Source organism: Octopus sinensis, linkage group LG17 (genome assembly GCF_006345805.1).
Source record: "Octopus sinensis linkage group LG17, ASM634580v1, whole genome shotgun sequence".
NCBI lineage: Eukaryota > Metazoa > Mollusca > Cephalopoda > Octopoda > Octopodidae > Octopus > Octopus sinensis.
This window is the reverse complement of record NC_043013.1, coordinates 8,431,967-8,455,858: the sequence shown is the minus strand read 5'-3', so window position 1 is coordinate 8,455,858 and position 23,892 is coordinate 8,431,967. Positions and strand designations below refer to the sequence as shown.

Genomic DNA, 23,892 nt, shown 5'->3' with positions numbered 1-23,892 from the left:
GATACTAAAATTACCATTGGGTTAAGTTAATTATATATGGTTAGGTACATGTAGAGCAAATGGTAAGATAAATGATGAAGAAAATTCATCTGTAGTTGTAGTAGGTTCCCATTTTTTTATCTTTTTGTCTTTTACACCTGGGGGACAAAGAGCCCCAAATATTGAAAAAAAAAAAAAAATTAAAATTAAAAATAAAAAGTATAAAATAAAAATTGAGCATGGATTATTAAATATTAAAAATTTAAATAAAAAAAAATAAGGGGATCGTTTTCTTTTTAAAAAGAAATGGTGCTTACAGATGAAGCATGTTAATACAAAAAAATCAGGAACTGAAAAAAAAATCTATATTGACAAAACAAAAAAAAAAAAACAATCTAACCACATAAAACTGAGCAAGAATGGCATGGGGATAGACAATAAGGCCAACTTGATGATTATATTTTAGAAGAAGTCTTCTGTATTTCCCATTGTATCATTGTAATCAAGTACTATGATGAAGGTTTAAAGAATTCTATAGGTTTTTTTGAAGGGATAAAAGGATAAAGTGACAGATAAAACAAAAATATTAAATTTAAAAAAAAAAAAAACAGCAACTGAATGTGTACATTCCTAAAAGGCAGAAAGGGAAGTGCTTCAACAACATATATAAAACTAACTTCTAATTGATATTTTTTTCAGGGTGAAGTTTATTATTATTTTATCATATATTTTTAAAAGTTATTCACCATTTGAATGAAATTAATACTGGAGAAAAGAATATATATATAATATATATCTATATATATACTATATATATATATATATGTATATATATATATATGTATATATATATATATAATATATATATATATAAAGCAAGAGAAAATAATGGTGGTAGAAGTAGTTGTAGTAGTAGTAGTAGTAGTGGTGGTGTGGTGGTGGTGGTGGTGGTGGTAGTGGTGGAAGGTGTAGGAGTAGTAGTAAAAGTAGTCTATCCCAGAGATGGTAACTCTGGATAACTATAGCACATGTTCATCTTCCCTGTTCATGATTGTTCAGAGATGCAGATACAGGAAAGTTGACCTATCCATGGGGTATAGGTATTTTTGTCACATCAGTCGTCTTGACACTGAAATTAGTAAGAAAAACATAATATGTAAGTGTGTGCGCATGTGTGTATGTATGTAGTATTACAACACATCCTTTTGATATATATATATAATATATATATATATATATATATATATACATATATATATATATATATATATATATATATATAATATATATATATATATATATATATAATATATATATATATATATAATATATATATATATAATATAAGATATATTATATATATATATTAATCCAAGCAAGAAAACAAAAAACACAACACGCAAGGACGTGGAACAAATAAGTATTATTGGATGCTCAGGAAGAAGGGAAGAAGGAGGGTTTAACATTTCGAGCGGAGCTCTTCGTCGGAAACATAGGAGAAGGAAGATCCTGAGAAGGGAGACAGAGGATAAAAATCGCCAGTGGTACTCACGAGGTCACATATTATTATTATTATTATATATATATATATATATATATATAACGGGAAGGTTTACGAAAATAAACAAAAGACGAAGGCAGGTGGAGTACAAACAAACAAATGTATTAGTATGGCACTCAGGAATAGAAATAGAACAAGTCTTTTACGTTTCGAGCCTATGCTCTTCAACAGAAAGATACACAGAAAAAAAACAAGGAGAGAAAAAAAATGCGTGTAGGAGCTAACGATCTATCATATAAATATATATATATATATATATATATATATATATATATATATGCACATACATACAGACATGCATACATACATACATACATACATACATACATACATACATATACATACACCGATGAGCAAAACAAGGTGAAAAAATAGTACTTGAATACCAAGGTAGAGTATTATCAAATCTGTTTGCTGAACAGGATCATAAAACCCTGACTAACAGTTCTGAGATAATTTTGCAGCTTTAATAAAAGTATATATAATATATTATATAATATATATAATATATTATCATCATCATCATCATCATTTAACATCCGTTTTCCATGCTAGCATGGGTTGGACGGTTCCTAATACGCTAGCTGAATTCAATTCGTTTCCAGTCGAAAGACGCCTGATGTGATGTCCTGTTATTATCATTATTATTGTTTTTCATATTATTTATGTATTTATATTCGTGTAACATCGTCCGTTTTTCCATCCTTGTTTCGTATACATTCGAAGCTCTTTTCCAAGGAATCTAATGCTCTTAGCTTAGTTTTTCCTTGGGACTGGCCAGATTGGAGCAATCTCAAGATTAATCAGCCGAAATTGCGTGGATGATCCAGTTCTTGACTGAAGATTAAAGGCTTTGAATGACCCGTCGGTGTTTTTGTATCGTCTTCTGGATGTTTTGCGTTCTCGTCCCATTTTGTATTTGTATATATATATAGCGGCGTACGTACACTTTGTTCTCTTATATGTAAGTATATATATATATATATATGTGTGTGTTTGTGTGTGTATATATATGTATATATTATATAGACGGTTCGACCAGGGATCTGGGAAGCCAGAAGGCTGCACCAGGCTCCGGTCTTATCTGGCAAAGTTTCTACAGTTAGGAAGGGCATCCAGCTGTAGAAACTTTGCCAGATTAGACTGAGCCTGGTGCAGCCTTCTGGCTTCCCAGATCCCTGGTCGAACCATCCAACCCATGCTAGCATGGAGAACGGACGTTAAACGATGATGATGATGATGATGATATACATATATATATAATAATAATAATAATAAAATGTAACAACAAAAGAATGAGACATCAATATTAGAGAAATAGAGCATTATTTATATGTCATAAGTTAGAACAAACAGTAAACGGTTGCCATTAATAGCTGACATGAATGTATCATAGCTCTTTGCTCTGACATTCGAAACTCCGAGTACTTTAATGACAATCTTTTACTGTTTCTAAATTATAACATATATATAGGCGCAGGAGTGGCTGTGTGGTAAGTAGTTTGCTTACCAGCCACATGGTTCCGGGTTCAGTCCAACTGCGTGGCATCTTGGGCAAAGTGTCTTCTACTATAGCCTCAGGCCGACCAAAGCCTTGTGAGTGGATTTGGTAGACGGAAACTGAAAGAAGCCCGTCGTATATGTGTATGTATATATATATGTGTGTGTGTATGTTTGTGTGTCTGTGTTTGTCCCCCTAGCATTGCTTGACAACCGATGCTGGTGTGTTTATGTCCCCGTCACTTAGCGGTTCGGCAAAAGAGACCAATAGAATAAGTACTGGGCTTACAAAGAATAAGTCCTGGGGTCGATTTGCTCGACTAAAGGCGGTGCTCCAGCATGGCCGCAGTCAAATGACTGAAACAAGTAAAAGAGTAAAGAGAGTATATATAAAATCCTCTTTCTAGCACCAGCTCTAATCCAACTTTTGTCTAGTGGAAGCATATGGCTTAATAGTTAGGGTGTTGGACTCCTGATCGTAAGGGTGTGGTTTCAATTCCTGAACCAGGCGATGCGTTGTGTTCTTGAGCAAAACACTTCATTTCACGTTGCTCCATTCCACTCAGCTGGCAAAAATGAGTAACGCTGCGACGGACTGATGTCCCGTCCAGACGAGGAATTTAAATGTCATGGAAACCGGGAAAATGACTGCTATGAATTTACATGACTCGAAATGGTAACTTAACCTTTTTTTTTAACCATCATCGTTTAGCGTCCGCTTTCCATGCTAGCATGGGTTGGATGGTTCATCTGGGGTCTGGGAAGCCAGAAGGCTGCACCAGGCCCAGTCTGATCTGGCAATGTTTCTACGGCTGGATGCCCTTCCTAACGCCAACCACTCCATGAGTGTAGTGGGTGCTTTTTACGTGCCACCGGCACAGGTGCCAGACTCGTCTGGCAAACTTTTATATATTGTTTTATTGAAATTTTATATAGTGTTCTGCAAATATTTTTTTTGGAGGGGAATGAGATAATGCAGAGAGGTGAAACTGGAAGAATGAAAACTCACACCATAAGCAGGGAACCATCATCATCAGCTTCGTATATGAGTGTGTGTGTGTGTGTGTGTGGAGAACCTATATATTGTCAGACATTACTGTGTTGTCTCCCTTTATATCTGTGTTGCCATTTTCATTGCCTGTCTTGGAATAAACGATGAATTAAGAACTAAAGCAGTGAGCTTGATGTAATCAACTAAAAACTCTTATAGATACTGCTCCAGCAAAGCCACAATCACTAATGACTGATACCAGTAACAAGAAAAATAAAAGACTTCATGGCCATGTGGCAAGAAGTTTACTTCCCAACCATAAGGTTTCGGGTTCAGTCCCACTCCATAGCATTTTGGGCAGGTGTCTTCTACTAAACTCTAGTGAATGGATTTGATGAACAGAAACTGAAAGAAGCCCATCATTTATGTATGTATATATACATATATATATCTATATATATATATATATATATATATATATATATATATAAATCAAATCAAAATCAAACCAAATCAAATCAGATATCAGAAAGCAGAACCAAAATCAAAGTCGATCAACATCAATGGAAATTGCAGCTGTGATACCAGTGCCGGTGACAAGTAAGCAAACCATCCGATGGAGGCCATTGCCAGCCTCGCCTGGTCCCAATGCCGGTGGCACGTAAAAAGCACCATCCGTCCGTGGCCGTTTGCCAGCTCCATCTGGCACTTGTGCGGGTGGCACGTAAAAAGCACCCACTACACACACGGAGTGGTTGGCGTTAGGAAGGGCATCCAGCCGTAGAAACACTGCCAGATCAGACTGGGCCTTATGCAGCCTTCTGGCTTCACAGACCCCAGTTGAACCGTCCAACCCATGCTAGCATGGAAAGTGGACGCTAAATGATGATGATGATGATGATGATATATATATAAGTATATATATCATACATATATATATATCATACATATATATATATCATACATACATATATATATATACATACATATATACACACATATATATATATATATATATATATATATATATATATATATATATATATACACACATATATATATTTAACAGTAGAGATTGCTTCACTCTCTTCAATGATGGAACTGCTAATTCCTAAAACTCTCTATTAAGGATTTACCTTAACTTTTTTCCTCTCACGATGGAATAGTCTACTACTATATGGAAAGCTTGTCTTATGCACGTCTATTCTGGAAACAGCTGTAAAAGACTATTTTCTTACTCACTTATTTCTATGATACATTCTATATTAACAACTCTGCATAACAATTGTTTGCCTGTATATATATGCGTGTGTGTGTGTGTGTGGGTATGTGTGTGTGTGAGTGTTTGTCATTCTGTTTGCGTCTATTCCTCTCTCCCACCACTTGACAAGTGGTGTTGGCTTGTTTACACCCCACTGAAATTTTTGTGGTTTTTGCAAAGGGAGTGATTGAGGAGGGACCAAACTTTAAAGGAAAATAGGTACTGGGATTGATTCGTTTGATAAATGCACATCTAAGCAGTCTTCCACCATGGCTGCAGTTCAGTGACTGAAGCAAGTAAAAGATACAGTGAGTAATGAAAGAGATGTGAATATTTTGGAATATACAGGCAACTGCTTTAGAATATGCTGCTTCAGTATTCTCTTCCAGAAGTCTATGTGGCTATCCAAGCATATTACAACAACAACGATGATGATGATGATGATCATGATGATGTTGATGATGAAATAAAAATAGGAAGAAAAAATACAAGAAAGAAAATAACCTGGCTACCATACCTGATATTATTCATCGGAAAATTTTAAGGAATCCAGTAGGAACCTTATCTTTCGGTCCCATGAGCATTGGTGCTTGGTTTTTATGACTTATGATTATCTGAAGAATGAAAGACAATATGACTTCAGAAGGCAATTGAAATATGAAATTTAGACAAAAAAACAAAAAAAAATCATTAACATCTATATAATACATACAGTTTTGGAGTTACAATGAAATTGCATAGAAGTTATTTAAAGAATAATGAGCAGTTACTCTGGAAATTAATTGTACATCATATCTACAGTTTGGTTAGTAGAAAATTTCTCAGGAATGCCTTCAGGATGAAGAATATGGGTTTAAGTGCAGGCAAATGTATTTAGTACCGGGAACCAAAATGAATTTTTAATCAATTGGAACTATATTCATCGTGGGAATAACAATCATTAGCGTTAATAAAAATTTTTGACCACTAAGGGAAGGGAGAGAACTAGTCTCCATCCACTTAATTCACTCTCAAGGCATCAGGTATAGTAAAACCCCAAACCATATAGTTGCAATACAAAGATAAACTTGGTCTTAGAGTTCAACATTAAACTCAGCCTTAGAGTTCAGCAGAAAATTTACTTCAACATGGACATACTATTAGGACCAGGGCTCTTGTAAAAGGCTGTAGTGCTGTGGTATTGAACTCCAAACCACATAGTAGTCATGCAAAATTGTTGACCATACAGCTATATATCAAAAGCTTAGAGAACCATGCAAATCTGTAAACAAGAAGAGCCATTATCTATGAAATACAAGTTTGAAGCCTCCTGAGGTATGCTTGTCTATCCTGGATGGATACTTCATAGAGTATACTTCATACCACATGGTTCTGGGTTCATTCCCACTCCGTGGCACCTTGGGCAAGTAAGTGTCTTCTACTATAGTCTCAGACCGAGTGGATTTGGTAGCCGGAAATTGAAACAAGCCCATCGTATATATGTGTGTGTGTCTGTGTTTGTCCCCCCAATATTGCTTAACAACTGATGTTGGTGTGTTTATGTCACCCGTAACTTAGTGGTTCAGCAAAAAAAAAAAACTGATAGAATAAGTACTAGGTTTAAAAAGAATAAGTCCTGGGGTTGATTTGCTCGACTAAAGGTGGTGCTCCAGCATGGCCACAGTCAAAATGACTGAAAGAAGTAAAAGAGTATATATATATATATATATATATATATAATTAGGATTTAGGGTATCTAAGAAATACCACCATGCTGGAAATAGCAACCAAAACTTGACTCTAAAACCACATTAAATGTTCATACAGCACCAGGAGAGAAGACAAAAAGACAAAATAAACTCGCATAAAACTAGTTTATTTGGTCTCTTTGTCTTTTCTCCTGGTGCTGTATGAACATTTAATGTGGTTTTAGAGTCAAGTTTTGGCTGCTATTTCCAGCATGGAGGTAACTCTTAGATACCCTAAATTATAATTTTAATAATAATTATTATCTTTGAAGGTTTTTATTCCCAAGCTGCCAAGCTGGTCACCTGATAAATTCAGTATTTAAATAACGATCTTATCTTTATATATATATATATATCATCATCATCATCATCATCATCGTCGTTTAACGTCCGCTTTCCATGCTAGCATGGGTTGGACGGTTCAACTGGGGTCTGGGAAGCCCGAAGGCTGCAGCAGGCCAGTCAGATCTGGCAGTGTTTCTACAGCTGGATGCCCTTCCTAATGCCAACCACTCCGTGAGTGTAGTGGGTGCTTTTTATGTGCCACTGACACAGGTGCCAGACGAGGCTGGCGAACGGCCATGCTCGGATGGTGTTTTTTATGTGCCACTGGCACGGAGGCCAGACGACGCTGGCACGGCCACGATTGGATGGTGTTTGTTACGTGCCACACATATATATATATATATTATATATATATACACATAGGAGTGGCTGTTTGGTAAGTAGCTTGCTAACCAACCACATGGTTCCAGGTTCAGTCCCACTGCGTGGCATCTTGGGCAAGTGTCTTCTGCTATAGCCCCGGGCCGACCAATGCCTTGTGAGTGGATTTGGTAGACGGAAACTGAAAGAAGCCTGTCGTATATATGTATATATATAAGTGTGTGTGAATATGTTTGTGTGTCTGTGTTTGTTCCCCTAGCATTGCTTGACAACCGATGCTGGTGTGTTTACGTCCCCGTCACTTAGCGGTTCGGCAAAAGAGACCGATAGGATAAGTACTGGGCTTACAAAGAATAAGTCCCGGGGTCGATTTGCTCAACTAAAGGCGGTGCTCCAGCATGGCCGCAGTCAAATGACTGAAACAAGTAAGTAAAAATACATACATATACATAGCAACCAACAATCCCACAAAATAGAGGTAGTCTAATCTTGTCAGCGATCAGGTTTGCAGTTAAATGCTTAAGTGATGGTTAAAGATTCTTTTGTGGGTTTTTGTGTGGCTATGAGTCTTCCATGCTGCAATTGTTTCAGTTTTAACACACCATCTCAGATCAAATTACTTGCCTTGAATAAGCCCCTCTGAAAATAACTTAAGATTGTTAGGCATAAAAGAGGATTCCTCATGATCATCATCATCATTTAACGCCCGTTCTCCATGCTAGCATGGGTTGGACGGTTCGACCGGGGATCTGGGAAGCCAGAAGGCTGCACCAGGCTCCGGTCTTATCTGGCAATGTTTCTACAGCTGGATGCCCTTTCTAACGCCAACCACTCCGTGAGTGTAGTGGATGCTTTTTACGTGCCACCTGCACTGGAGCCAGGCGAGGCTGGCATTGGCCACGGTCGGATTGGTGCATTTTACGTGCCACCTGCACAGAAGCCAGTCGAGGCGGCACTGGCTTCGGCCACAATTCGGATGGTGCATTTTACGTGCCACAAACAGAATTGATATAGAATCATAATCTTACCGTACAAGGATTTTGTACCCAAGGCTCTCCATCAATTTGCATCGGCACCCGTTTTTTAGTTCTGGAAAATAAAAATAAAAAATCATAATAAGGAAAGTTCTAAAACGAAATGATATGGCTGTAGAATTAGCAGAATGTGAAAAATGGAAATTATTTTACGATAAAAATTTTTGTCTTACTTTATCTTTAGATTAGATGTCTGCGCTAATCGATTACCAGACCTGACTTTGCCGCTAACCATTCCAGCATGCAGACTGTTTTCCACTCCAGCAACTTCAAATAATTTATCACCAATGTCTGAAATATGGAAAAAAAAAAGTGTTTAACTCTTTTGTTACCAATATGGCTGAAACCGGCTCTGGCTCTGAGTACAAATGTCTTGCTTTCAAAAGTTCTGAATTGAAATCTTTCACCAAACCTTAGTCACAATTTATGTTCCTGACACAAGCTTAATAATTACTAAGCTATTTTTCTAAATTCTTTGTTATATTTAAAAGTAATTGAAAGAAACACAGAGCATCTCAAAATAAATTCAGTAACAAAAGGGTTAAATGACAAAAGGATGATTCCATAAGCGAAAAATGTTAGGAATAGCATAGCTAAAATCTTAGTATATTACAGGTACTTGAGTTAGTAATTCTGGAGAATGGAGAAATAGAGATAACTTCACGTGACTGAGACATGAACTTAAAACAGTGATACTAGATATCAGGTGACAAGGGTCTGGATATCTGTATTTTACACTCAATGTCACTAGTAGCTGTTACAAGGAATCTGTTTAAAGAAAGTTAGGAAGATTCAAATTGGTTATTTTCAGAGAAGTCAGAGGCCTACTGTGTAGGTGTATACAGAATTGGAAGAAGGTTTGCTGCTGTATATAGTAAAAGCTGCCGGCATCAGTTCTTAGTTGTCGGAGCATGCACCCTTCAAAACTTCCATGCTTGCCGAGATTCGCCAACACTACACTTGATTTTCTCCCCTCCATACACACACAAGCATGTATCTGACTCATACATTGTTCGCTTTCCAGACATTTCTACATTACTGCATGTACTTTATATGCACTTTCTGACAAGTTGTGGTGCACTTGAGCAATGTATACAATAATTTCTTTATTATTATTTTATATGTATGAGTAAGTGAGAGAGAGAAAGTAAGATAGATAGATAGATAGATAGAGAGATAGAGATAGATAGAGAGATAGATAGATAGAGAGAGAGAGAGAGAGAGAGAGAGAAAAAGAGAGAGAGAGAAATAAAAAGTTGATACATAGCCACAGGTGTGGCAGTGTGGTAAGATGTTTGCTTCCCAACTGCATGGCTTTGGGTTCAGTTCCACTGTGTAGCACCTTCGACAGGCACCTTTTACTATAGCCTTGGGCCAACTAAAGCTTTGTGAGTGGATTTGGCAGATGGAAACTGAAAGAAACCCATCGTGTGTGTATATGTATGTATGTATGTATGTATCTATGTGTATGTGTCTTTGTGTCTGTGTTTGACCCCCACCACTGCTTGACAACCAGTGTTGGTGTGTTTATGTCTCCGTACCTTAGTGGTTCAGTAAAAGACACTGACAGAATAAGTACCAATGCTTAAAAAGATAACAAGTATTGAGATCAATTTGCTCAAATAAACCCTTCAAGGTGGGTATCCTAGCATGGCTGCAGTCCAATGACTGAAACAAGTAAAACGTAAAAACATTTCTTGAGTCCGAGGAATAAATTCTAGTTTATTAATGTCACAGCTAGCAGACTTCTACAATGATGAAACAAGGCTTCTGTAATAACAAAAACAGATTCTGTAGAGATTTTGTGAAAGATAGACTTCTACGCCAAGAAAGGTCATAACTAACCTGAAATGCAGGCTTGGAGTTCAGTTTTGGACTGGGGGTACATCTTTTGGTCTTTCTTTTTCTTGACACTTTTAAGTATCTTTTGTTTTTGTTTTTTGGTGGGGTTTTCACCCCACAAAGATGCTCCACCATAAATGGTTGGTATGTTTAACATGGCAATACCTTCAAGACCAGAACCTTTATGCACCTCTAGAGAACAGTCTTCACACTGAAAAATAATAATAATAATGATAATAATAATGATGATGATGATGATGATGATAACAATAATAATAATAAACATTAATAAGTGCCCTGGGAATGATACCAAAAGGGGCTAATTGCTACCTAACTCAGATACCAGGAAACCCCAAAGTGGTAGAAATTCAAAAGATATTACTCATGAGAAACTGCCCATATCCTACGCAAAATACTTTCTATGTAATCTCAAGTTTTAAAACAAACATAATTTTCTTATGTTTTCTTAAACGTTCTCTAGAACAACACTATGTACAAAACCAAATATATAGCATCCTAGGCATAACACAAACATGAACTTCCAACTTGTTGTCTCTTAAGGTTTCTGGATGAGACTTGGAGCCAACTTGTACAAATGTAAAGCAAAAGTCAAACATAAAATAATAATAATAATAATAATAATAATAATAATAATAATAATAATAATGATAATGATAATAATAATAATAATAATAATAATAATAATAATAATAATAATCCTTTCTATTATAGGCACAAGGCCTGAAATTTTGGGTAAGGGGTAAGTCGATTACATCGACCCCAGTGCATAACTGGTACTTATTTCAACGACCCTGAAAGGATGAAAGGCAAAGACCACCTTGGCGGAATTTGAATGTAATGACAGACGAAATGCCACTAAACATTTTACCCAGCATGCTAACGATTCTGCCTAATAATAATAATAATAATAATATAATAATAATAATAATAATAATAACAACAGCCAAAAAGGTGGTGCTCCAGCATGGCCACAGTCAAATGACTGAAACAAATAAAAGAGTAAACAAAACTGCAGCCATAAACATGTTGGCCATGCTTGGAAGGTAATTGAGCTTCAATGTTGTAAACTGGTTGATCTCTGAGGTCAACAAGGTCAATGTCAAAATCTGAAAGTTAATGGCAATAAAGTGTATGCAATCACCTAAAAGCAGACACAGACTAAGAAAAGAAGGTGGTTGGGGGTTAATACAATCTCAACTCTCATTGGAAATTGAAACCATGGGACTTTCTGCCTCCCTGCAACAAGCAAATGACTGGATGTTAAAGCTAGTTCTGGAACATGGAAATACCAATAAGTTGTATTTAATTATGAATAATTGTAAAATGTTTTTAGCGTCAAGAAATGCAGCTAGAAAGATCAGCAACTGAAGAAAATGCATTTCCAACTGACAAGGCAACACAAATATAAAATAGAGCCAGTGTGGTAAGTAGCTTGCTAACCAACCACATGGTTCCGGGTTCAGTCCCACTGCGTGACACCTTGGGCAAGTATCTTCTGCTATAGCCTCGGGCCGACCAAAGCCTTGTGAGTGGATTTGGTAGATGGAAACTGAAAGAAACCTGTCGTATATATGTATGTATATATATATATATATATATACTAGCAGTATCGCCCGGCGTTGCTCGGGTTTGTAAGGGAAATAACTATATAAGCATTTTTAGAGAGTTACTTCCCTTATATAATAGCAAAAAAATGCATTTAAAAATGGGAAAAAATGATGGTAAATTATTTTTTAAATCGTAGACTGATCGTAGACGCGTGCTAATACCCAGAAGGGCTCGATATGAATCACGACTATAAGATACCCGCTTTTGGTTACACTGCACCGTAAAATGTGGGAGTAGTTAGGAATCTAAATCGTAGGATACAGACACACAACTTCACTTTTATATATAAAGATATATGCGTGTGTGTGTTTGTGCGTCTGTGTTTGTCCCTCTAGAATTGCTTGACAACTGATGCTGGTGTGTTTACGTCCCTGTCACTTAGCGGTTCAGCAAAAGAGACCAATAGAATAAGTTCCGGGGTCGATTTGCTCGACTAAAGGCGGTGCTCCAGCATGGCCGCAGTCAAAGGACTGAAACAAGTAAAAGAGTAAAAGAGAGAGTAAAGAGTAAACCAGCCACCAGTACACTAAAAGAGAAACGGAAGCACAAACCTCTGCATGGAAAATATCCAATTAAAGCTAAGGACTGTGATACAGACCAAAATTTAACCATCACTGGTTGATCCAGTCTCAAATGAGAAGCAGAGAGGTATATTATTGCTGTTCAGGATCAGTGCCTTCCTACTAGAAATTACCAGAGAAGATCAGCTCATTGAAGTTCATATGAAGTTCTGAAACATGAAAGCAGCCCATTGTGCCATGTATGTGGAGAATATCCAGAGACAATCAACCACATAATCACTAAATGCGGCCAGCTAGCACCAACAGAATACTTGTAAAGACATAACAGGGTAACTCAGTACATAGACTGATCAATATGTTTCTTTATTAGCCACACAGGGCTGCACACAGACGGGACAGATTACAAAGTAGAGCTTTTCTTTTTGGGGAGGAAAAAAAAAGAAAAAAGAAAAAAGAAATAAGTGGGTTAGGTTTTCTATCAAAAGGGATCGTAAAAGGGAAATAATAAAAGGAGGGTGGAAGGGAAAAAAAGAAAAAGGAAAAACGATCAAAAGGGATCGTGTATCACAGAAATGTCATGATGTAAAGTGTAAAGGGGGAAGCAGATAAGGTTTATCCGTGGAAAGAAAAGCCTATGGAAAAGGCCTCAGTAACCTCGGTCAATAATGTTACATGTTACCACATTTGTTTGCAAGTAGGTAACCCTCTGTTTTAAACTTTTCCAGGTTCATAGGATTATGCTCAAGGTGGCCTTGTCATTCATATGTGCCATCCTTGCGACATTCATCCATCTTTTTTTGAAACATTCGCTAGACACTGATCAATATACCATGCACAGGGCCTCCCTCACAAAGTTTTCCCAGAATGCCAAAGTAACCATCCTTTGGAATTTCTATGTTCAGACTGATTGGGAAATACAGGCTGTTTGACCAGATATTACAGAGAAAAATCATCTTAAAATATATGTGTGTGTGTGTCCGTGGGCATGGATAAATGTATACCGTAAATCCTCCAGTATAGTCCGCCCTTGAGTATAATATGCAGGGGATTTTTAGGGGGCTGTACTTCTGAAAAACCTAAACCTTGTGTATAATACTTACCTCTTCTCTAACTTGAGTCGTGCATAATTAAGCCAGCAGCACCTAGTCGAACAAACACTTTCGCGCATGCGTAATACAATAATGGTGATGTTCTTAACTGTTATATGGAATGTAAATATGTTTGCAAATTGTTTTTGTTACATGTTATTCTGTGTTCTGAATACTTTTATTTTAATAAATGTTGCTTATTGCAAGTTATGGATGATCCTTTTATGACTTCATTGCTTTCAGGCTTAGCTTAAGGTATTTTCACGCCCGACATCACAAAATGCGTCTGAATAAACATTGCTGGACAGCAAATAGAGACTCAGACATTGCTTAGAAAATATTTTTCGTTTTTAACCTCGTATATAGTATGCACTAGGGATTTTGACCTTTAAATTTTGGGAAAAAAATGCGGATTATACTCGAGGATTTACGGTATATAAATAAATGAACTAACAAAAGGAAGAAGAACTCAACATATTTGGTATTTAATAATTTAATCTGGTATTTAATAACATTCTGACTCAGTTTCACATCACTTATTATTTTCATGAGCATGTAACACATCTTATATCATCAGATATTTCAAGACAGAGTGGAGAGAATTTTCATCTCTGAACATATGATGAAGTGGATGTGTTTTATACCCACAAAACTTTAAGTAATGCAAAGTGAGTCAAATCTCCATTATTGCATATTACCCAAAACAATCAGTTGAGAAAAGCAGCTCATTGAAGAATGTCATGGTTTACTACTACTACTACTACTACTACCAAGCCTAATTCAAACTAATAGCGGAGGAAAATTCCTCTTTGAACAACGTCATACTTATATGCTCTGAAGAGATTGTACTGATGAAGCATAAACCACTGCATGTAAATAAGCAACAATATGCAGTTAATGCGACCGAAACGCACGTTGCACAATTATCATGAATAAACTAACTGGAAATAAACATACCGTTTGACTATTCAAATTCTTCATTCTCCTTATCAATATGTGTGTGTGTGTGTGTACGTATCATTTGGTGTAGCACAGAATAGGCAGACATTATCTTCAGATATGCTATGGTGCCAAGATTAAGATTAGAAAACTAAACATACATACCGATACTTCAATATTTTCATGCAGGCTCTTGCAAGTTGCAGAAAACGTTTCTGATGTACCAAATTCAAAATACCACATCTTGTTCTTTATTCTGCAAATAAATTCACAAAGTTACATTAAATTCAAAAACATTCCAAAAATCTCAATTTTCAGGCACCGCCTATTTTTCTATATATTGTGAGCTGAAGTGAACTACTGTTATCTCTAGCGGGTGAGTATCCTCCATGAACACAAATAGCTCAAAATCATACGGTCCAGTGGTCTTGTTACTGGGAGATGATAGAGGTTCGCTCCCCTGCTTGCAATATAAATCAGGTGCAGGTTGCAGCGATAACCAGTCGGAGGAGGCATCTTCCTGGGGTTAAAATGGCCATGCCAGTGTGTGTGTGTGTGTACGAATGAAAGGAGTTAATGAATGAATGAATATATATATATTAAAATAATATATATATTATATATATATATATATACACATATATATATATACATATATATATGTATATATATATAATATATCAGTGTGTAATAAAACAAATACGTTACTGTAAAGTATGAAGTACATATAATATTTCAACTGCAAAAAAGAAAAATTTTAATATTTCTTCCCAAACTAACCTGCTGTTAAATTTCTCTGGATGTTTTTCTCTCATTGTATGGAAACGGTGGCAAATGGAAGCATCCTGACAATGACAAGTTGTTACAAAAGAATAAGAATTAATTTTGAAACAGTGATAATCAAATAGTCGGTGTATTTTGGGAGGGTCATGTTGCCAATAAACACATACACACTGGTTCTATTTTTCTTCTTTCTATTATCTTTATTAGTTATTAGTCAAGTAGCTAATTAATTAACCAATTAACTTTAACTGATTGTGTGATTAATCATTCGATGACTCAACTAATCAGCAGTTTGTCAAAGCCAATTCTTCATCATTCCTGAATATCATCAATAATGTGTTCTCGTTACTCCAAGTTGTCATGTATTCAAAGTGGATAATTTGATTGCATTTAATGCAATTAAAAGTTTGGGTAATCGTGTTACTGAGAGCATGAATAATGATGAACACGTGGTACATTTAAGATTGATTTTCATAAAATCAAGAACAAGAATCGGAAGCAAAGACATTGAATTCTATGTTCACAATAGTGATGGATTTCAGAGTTTATATATTTTTTTCAATTACTCTTTTACTTGTTTCAGTCATTTGACCGCGGCCATGCTGGAGCACCGCCTTTAATCGAGCAACTCGACCCCGGGACTTATTCTTTTGTAAGCCCAGTACTTATTCTATCGGTCTCTTTTGCCGAACTGTTAAGTAACGGGGACATAAACACACCAGCATCGGTTGTCAAGCAATGCTAGGGGGACAAACACAGATACACAAACACACACACACGCATATATATACATATATACGACGGACTTCTTTCAGTTTCCGTCTACCAAATCCACTCACAAGGCTTTGGTCGGCCCGAGGCTATAGTAGAAGACACTTGCCCAAGGTGCCATGCAGTGGGACTGAACCCGGAGCCATCTGGTTGGCAAACAAGCTACTTACCACACAGCCACTCCTGCATCTATTGTTCAATTTACATTTAAATTTTAAGTTTATTTTCATAGTACAATTTGTTCACCCACAATACTGTATGGGGTTCAATTAAAAAAGAATAATAATAATAAAATAAACTAGCTGTTTAAATATTAACTTTTTCATCTTCAAATGTGATGTTACTTTTATAGGGGTGCAAAAATTTACCAAATAATTACTAGGAGGGTGGGGCATAGCTATAAATTATCAAAACAAGGGCGGCGAGCTGGCAGAAACGTTAACGAGCCGGGCGAAATGCTTCGCGGTATTTCGTCTGTCGTTACACTCTGAGTTCAAATTCCGCCGAGGTCGACTTTGCCTTTCATCCTTTCGGGGTCGATAAATAAAGGACTAGTTTCGCACTGGGGTCGATGTAATCGACTTAATCCGTTTGTCTGTCCTTGTTTGTCCCTTCTATGTTTAGCCCCTTGTGGGTAGTAAAGAAATATATAAATTATCAAAACAACTGCCAAATATAATTCTAATTTTGGCACAAGGCCAGCATTCTTGAATAAGTGGGGAAGCTGATTATGTCCACCCCAGTGCTGAGCTGGTACTTATTTTATCAACTCTGAAAATATGAAAGGCAAAGTCAATCTTGGCAGCATTTGAACTCAGAATGAAAATATGAAGAAATGCTGCGAAGAATTTTGCCCAGCATAATAATGATTCTGTCTGCTCACTGCATTATTGTCATATAAATCAAATGATGTTTGTCTACTCACCACTCCAATAGAAAAATAGTTGTTGATGATATTAAGAGGTACAGCGTCACCAGGTTCACCACTCTCTTCAACATCATTCACCTCAATATGCCAACGGTCTAACATCACTTCGGTACTTTTCTCAATAGAGTGAATAATTTTCTCTAAACTTTCTCCTTCATATCCTGTAAAAAAAAAAAATAAAGAAAGAAAGAGAGTGAGAGAGAAAAGAATATCAAATTAATATTATCAGTACAAGCATAGCTGCGTAGTTAAGAAGCTCATTTTGCAACCATGTAGTTTTTAGGTTCAATATCACTAAGCGGCACCTTGGGTGACCAATACCTTATGAGTTATAACTTATGACTAATACTTTATGATTTTAGGGTGGCAAGCTGGGAGAATTGTTAGCATGCCAGGAGAAATACTTAGCAGTATTTTGTCTGCCGTTACATTCTGAGTTCAAATTCCGCTGAGGTCGACTTTGCCTTTCATCCTTTCGGGGTCCATTAACTAAGTATCAGTTATGCACTGGGGTTGATGTAATCGACTTAATCCCTTTGTCTGTCCTTGTTTGTCCCCTCTGTGTTTAGCCCCTTTTGGGCAATAAAGAAATAAATACCTTATGACTTATGAGTGAATCTAGTGAGTGAAGTTTGAAGAAGGACACTGTGCGGAAGTGTGTGTGTGAGTGTACGTGTGTGTAGTCCTTTTGCTTATATTTCTTTCTCTGACATCACTTGACAAGTATTGGTTAGTTTACATCCCCATAACTTAGTGGTTTGGCAAAAGAAACTGATAGAATGAGTACTTGGCTTACAAAGAATAAGTACAGTGGTTGAGTTGTTCAACTAAACCTTTTGGCTGTGTGGTAAGAAGTTTGCTTCCCAGCCACATGGTTTTGAGTTCAGTCCCACTGCATGGCACTTTGGGCAAGTGTCTTCTACTATAGCCTTGGGCTAACCAAAACCTTGTGAGTAGATTTGGTAGATGGAAACTAAAAGAAGCCCATCAAATATGTGTGTGTTCATCTGTGTTTGTTCTCCATCACTGCTTGATGACCAGTATTGGTGTGTCTATGTCCCAATAACTTAGTGGTTCAGCAAAAAGTGACCAACAGAATATGCACCAGGCTATAAAAATATATATGTAAATACTGGAGCAATTTGTGCAACTAAAATTCTCTAAGGCAGTGCCCCAACATGGCCACAGTCTAATGACTAAAACAAGCAAAAGATATATAGGAGTGGCTGTGTGGTAAGTAACTTGCTTACGAACTACATGGTTCTGGGTTCAGTCCCACTGTGTAGCTTCTTGGGCAAGTGTCTTCTACTATAGCCACAGGCCAACCAAAGCCTTGTGAGTGGATTTGGTAGACAGAATCTGAAAGATGCCTATCGTATGTGTATGTATATATATACATATATGTATGTTTGTGTGTCTGTGTTTGTCCCCACAACATCACTTAACAACTGATGCTGGCATGTTTACCTCCTGATAATTTAGCGGTTCAGCAAAAGAGACCAATAGAATAAATACTAGGGGCTTACAAAGAATAAGTCCTGGGGTCGATGTGCTTGACTAAAGGTGGTGCTCCAGCATGGCCGCAGTCAAATGACTGAAACAAGTAAAAGAGTAAAAGTGTATATATAGCTTTACCTGGACCCCAATTGAGACAACGAGCTAAATCATTTCCAGTACCCAATGGAAGAACAGCTACAGGAAGGCGTGGCTCAATATTCATTTTATCTGCAAAACAACAACAACAACATCAATTACAAAAGATGTATATATATATATATATACATATATATACATATATAGTTAATCCAAACATGAAAACACAAAGAGAAAACACAACAACGCGAGGACGTGGAACAAATATGGTATTATTGGACGCTCAGGAAGGAAGGGAAGAAGGAGGGTTTAACGTTTCGAGCGGAGCTCTTCGTCGGAAACATAGGAGAAGGAAAGATCCAGAGACGGGAAGACAGAGGAAAAAAAATCGCCAACGGTACACACGTGGTCACGTATCAATAATCTTATTACAAGTGAATGTGTTTATGAACAAATATTTGTATATGTTGTTGAGACATCCATCTTTCTAACAGTCTTGTTAATGTTTTCACTACAGATTTCCTATAGAGATTATAGGAAGTTGGTCTGTAAATATTAGTTGGATGGGTGTCGATGAAGGAACAAAGACCCCTAATATATGGCATAAATGCCCATTACCCATTATTCATCTTCAATATATTGTCGTTTACATCTGGCGTCTCAGATACGAAATGTTGTAACAAAATCAATGCTGGTTATAATTTCTATAGAAATAACCTAAATGAGCAATGTTAGAGCACTGCTAACACAGTAGAACATGGTTTTGACTTATAAAAATGTTTAATATACTTTGTAGTAAATTATGATTGCATAACAAAATATAGTGTTCCTACAAGTCATAAACATTCTAGCAGAGAGACACTGACATGCTACCTACAGTTTCACATGATTACCGGTCATTTCACTTCAGCCTGTAACTAAGTACTAATCATGGAGACTCACAGAATGGTACCTGTGTTGCACAAACGTTATCCTTATGATTTAATGATGTACAGATGTGTCTTTATAGAGACTTCATTTATCATTCCGTCTACTGAAAGCCCTATGGCAATGGAAGACTGGTGGTAGGTGCAGATTCCAACACATGATTCCAGGTTCAGTCCCACTGCGTGGAATTTGGGCAAGTGTTTTCTACTATAGCCTTGGGCTGACCAAAGCTCTGCAAATGGAAACTGAAATAGTCCTGTCTTATGCATACATGTGTATGCGCGTGCATGCGTGTGTGGTGAGCTGGCAGAATCGTTAGCACGCCGGGCGAAATGCGTAGCTGTATTTCACCTGCCACTACATTCTGAGTTCAAATACCGCCGAGATCGACTTTGCCTCTCATCCTTTCGAGGTCGATAAATTAAGTACCAGTTATGCACTGGGCTCGATTACATCGACTTAATCCGGTAGTGTCATTGTTTGTCCCCTCTGTGTTTAGCCCCTTGTGGGTAGTAAAGAAATAGGTGGTGTGTGTGCGTGTGTGTGTGTGTGTGTTTGTGTGTTTATGTGACTGATTGTCTCCTACCATTGCTTAGCAGTTTGGCAAAAAGAGACTGATGGAATTATTACTAGGCTTTAAAAAAAAAAATAAGTACAGCAATCAATTCGTCCAATTAAAATTCTTTAAGATGGTGCCCCAGCATGGCCTCAGTCTAATGATAGAAACAAGTAAAAGATAGTAGCGCCCTCCCACGAGTTCAAAAATGAAACTACTGCTAAATAATGTGAAATTATTTTACTTACCCATAGCATCTAAAATCCAACCTACGGTACCATCTCCGCCGCATACAAGGACACGTGCGCATTTTACATCTTTAAAGAACTGCAGCCTGAATAGAAATGGAAAATAGTCATAAAATGGAATACAAGATAAAAGAGAAAAATTTTGGAAAATTTATTTTCATGTTTTCCTTCGAATATTATTTTATTTAATGTTAATGTTATCTAAAAATAATAATTGCAAAATAGAGCTTTATCATCTAAGTAATTCTCAAAACAAAACTCAGTCTGCAATAGACTGAATCTCAGAGGCTTTTCAAAATAGTCCTAATGGGCAGACATGGGTTGCTAGCCAACATGGTACAGAGTATTCATGTGATCAATAAAGCAGAGATGTATGTGTGTGTGTGTGTAAATAAACACTGTCATAGTGAATGATACTGGGCAAGGTGTTGAAACCATAATGACATCTGTCAGGCAGCTGAGGATGGGATCTTTTATTCATTTCAGCCATTGGATTGTGACCATGCTGGGTCACTGGCATTGCCTTGATGTATATGCTTGATGATGAGCTTGTTGACTGCAAACCTTTTGTATCTTGTGATCTCAAGGTTATAAGTTGTCTTTCAATGAAATTCTAGTTCTTGAAGGGTTAAACCTGTTTTGATGTTATTAGTTTCTTAGTTTATGGTAATTTTGTTGTATATATTAACTATACATTAATATTGTGTGCTTGTTCTTCATTGGGATTCTAATGCTGGTGAAAGTAATACTCATGCTAACATGGGTTTGATGTTTTGACTGAATCCAAGGGGCTAGAGAGAGAATTCTGTTGATCTTCAGCATCTGTTTTGGCTTGATTTCAATAGCTGGATGTCCTTCCTAATGCCAACCACTTTACAAAGTATACTGCTCTTTTTTTTCTCAGGACCAATGAGGTTACCAAGTAACTTACAAGACAATGAAAAGACCCCCAACTGAATGGAGTGTAGTAGCAGAGAAAGGAAGTGGCATTATGCCAGGTGTTGAGAAGTTGAAGCATGGTACAGAGACAGCTCTGTTGTAAATATGTTTACTAGCATTGTCCACTGAGTTTAGTTAATAATATCGTGTTGGCATAGAAATAATAAACTTACCCAGCCTTGGGGCCACCTTTCGTCAAATTATAGACCTGCCTAGGATTTAGAATGTACTGGAACTTCCTAAATATTCTGAAAAGAGATAATGATTTTATTTTAGTCAAAATAAATTATTCAGTTCATTAAATACACTTGAAGAAACACTTCAGAGATTTCCTTATGTATTACAATCAATAATCCCTTATTCTTTTCTACTCAAAGAACAAGGCCAAAAATTTTTAGGGAGAGGCCAGTTGACTAGATCGACCCCAGTATGCAACTGGTACTTAATCTATCGATCCTGAAAGGATGAAAGACAAAGTCAACCTCAGCGGGATTTGAACTCAGAATGTAAAGACAGATGGAATACTGCTAAGCATTTCACCCGGCATGCTAACGTTTCTGCCAGCTTGCAGCCTTCAATAATCCCATATTCAAAATACTTAGGATTAAAAGTGTTGTGGATCTTGGATCTTTTCAGATTTTAGAATGATCCAAGGAGATGAATGACATGCAAACTCACTTCACATAAACACACATATGCATGCAGTTACACATATATACATGTGTAGGTGTACACACACACACCTATATATGTGTGCAGTTATATATATGAAGGTCTTTTAGTTTCCACCAACTGAATCCACTCACAAGGCACTGATTGGCCCAGGGTTATAGTAGAAGATGCTTGACCAAAATCTTGACTGCAAAACCATGTCCGCACCTATATATGTGTGTGTGTATACATATGTATATATGTATATACATATATATGGTGGGGTGTGCATGTGGCTGTGTGGTAAGTAGATTGTGGTTGGGAACAAGCTCCTTGCCACATAACCACACCTGTGGCTATGCTCATAAACTGTATATAGAGTGTGCCATTGCTGAACTAACCAGCTAGAAATAACTGCCAAATATCCCTCAAACCACACCCCTCCTTGTTGATTCTTCTCCCCTGTCACAGTATAATAATTATCACAGGTAATGGCTTATAAGAGAATAGCAGTTATTCAATACCTTGGTCACTTAACTATACTCTTTTACTCTTTTACTTGTTTCAGTCATTTGACTGCGGCCATGCTGGAGCACTGCCTTTATAGTCCAGCAAATCGACTCCAGAGCTTATTCTTTGTAAGCCTAGTACTTATTTTATTGGTTCTCTTTTGCTGAATCACTAAGTTACAAGGACATAAACACACCAGCTTCGGTTGTCAAATGATGCTGGGGGGACAAACAGACACACAAACATATACACACACATACCTACATATATATATATATATATATATATATATATTATATGTACACGTATATACGACAGGCTTCTTTCAGTTTCCATCTACCAAATCCGCTCACAAAGCTATAGTATAAAACACCTGCCCAAGGTACCACGCAGTGGGACTGAACCCAGGACCATGTGGCTGGTAAGCAAGCTACTTACCACACAGCCACTCCTGTGCCACTATGTTGAATATGTTAACTATTCTGACAAGTTGATATCATTTTACCTATCTTGTGGCTGAGACTTAACGGCTTCAAATTTTATTACTGTTAACTGTAGAATGCAGTTTTACCCAACAGCTTTGAAAACAAAAAAAAACCCTCCCTTTAATCTGAGAAGTGGAGATAATACCCAATGACACTTTTTACTAAAGACAGTTTTACAGATTAAAAAATTTTTTTTGCATATTTCATCAAATATCTCTTCACAGAGCAAGAATCAAATACTTTTAGCAATGGATACAAAAATGAGAGATACTGAAAAAGAAAAAAATATTGCAGAATCAGAAAATATTGGTTCTATTTTTTGAGGTGGATATGTTGACTTAAACACCAAAATGATTTTGTAGGACCAAAAAATTCCATGTGAAATGCAGTGGGATTTGGAAAGATTGTGACGGTGTTTGAATGTGTATACTACATGTTTACAGTAAATGCTGGAAAACATGGTGTTCAGTTTCTGATGCGGTTTCGTTGGGAATAGACGAGAGGAGGGGGAAGAGGAGGAGGGGAGGAGCGGGAGGATGAGGAGGGGGAGGAAGAGGAGGAGGGGAGGAAGTGGAGGAGGAGAAGGAAGAGGAGGAGGGTAGGAGGAGGAGGAGGAGGAGGAAGAGGAGGAGGAAGAGGAGGAGGAAGGGAAGAAGTGGATGAGGAGAAGGAAGAGGAGGAGGAGGAAGAGGTGGAGGAGGGGATGAGGAGGGGAGGAAGAGGAGGAGGAGGAAGAGGAGGAGGAGGAAGAGGTGGAGGAGGA

At 37.1% G+C, this 23,892-nt stretch overlaps 1 protein-coding gene across 12 annotated transcripts in view; it reads right to left on the bottom strand.

Annotated features, from left to right (window-relative positions):
• Window positions 1-835: 835 nt before the first annotated feature.
• Window positions 836-23,892, bottom strand: part of LOC115220974 (diacylglycerol kinase beta) — a 522,104-nt gene continuing 499,047 nt past the window's right edge. For all 12 annotated transcript variants that reach the window (XM_036510316.1, XM_036510321.1, XM_036510323.1 and 9 more), the window contains 11 exons: window positions 21,657-21,731; window positions 20,545-20,630; window positions 18,856-18,945; window positions 17,218-17,381; window positions 15,519-15,583; window positions 14,904-14,994; window positions 10,565-10,772; window positions 8,893-9,010; window positions 8,714-8,774; window positions 5,810-5,906; window positions 836-1,108 (listed from right to left, as the gene is read on the bottom strand). In XM_036510316.1, the coding sequence (XP_036366209.1) occupies window positions 5,820-5,906; window positions 8,714-8,774; window positions 8,893-9,010; window positions 10,565-10,772; window positions 14,904-14,994; window positions 15,519-15,583; window positions 17,218-17,381; window positions 18,856-18,945; window positions 20,545-20,630; window positions 21,657-21,731 (1,045 nt within the window). In that variant the 3' untranslated portion in view covers window positions 836-1,108; window positions 5,810-5,819. The remainder of the gene's footprint in view (window positions 1,109-5,809; window positions 5,907-8,713; window positions 8,775-8,892; window positions 9,011-10,564; window positions 10,773-14,903; window positions 14,995-15,518; window positions 15,584-17,217; window positions 17,382-18,855; window positions 18,946-20,544; window positions 20,631-21,656; window positions 21,732-23,892) is intronic.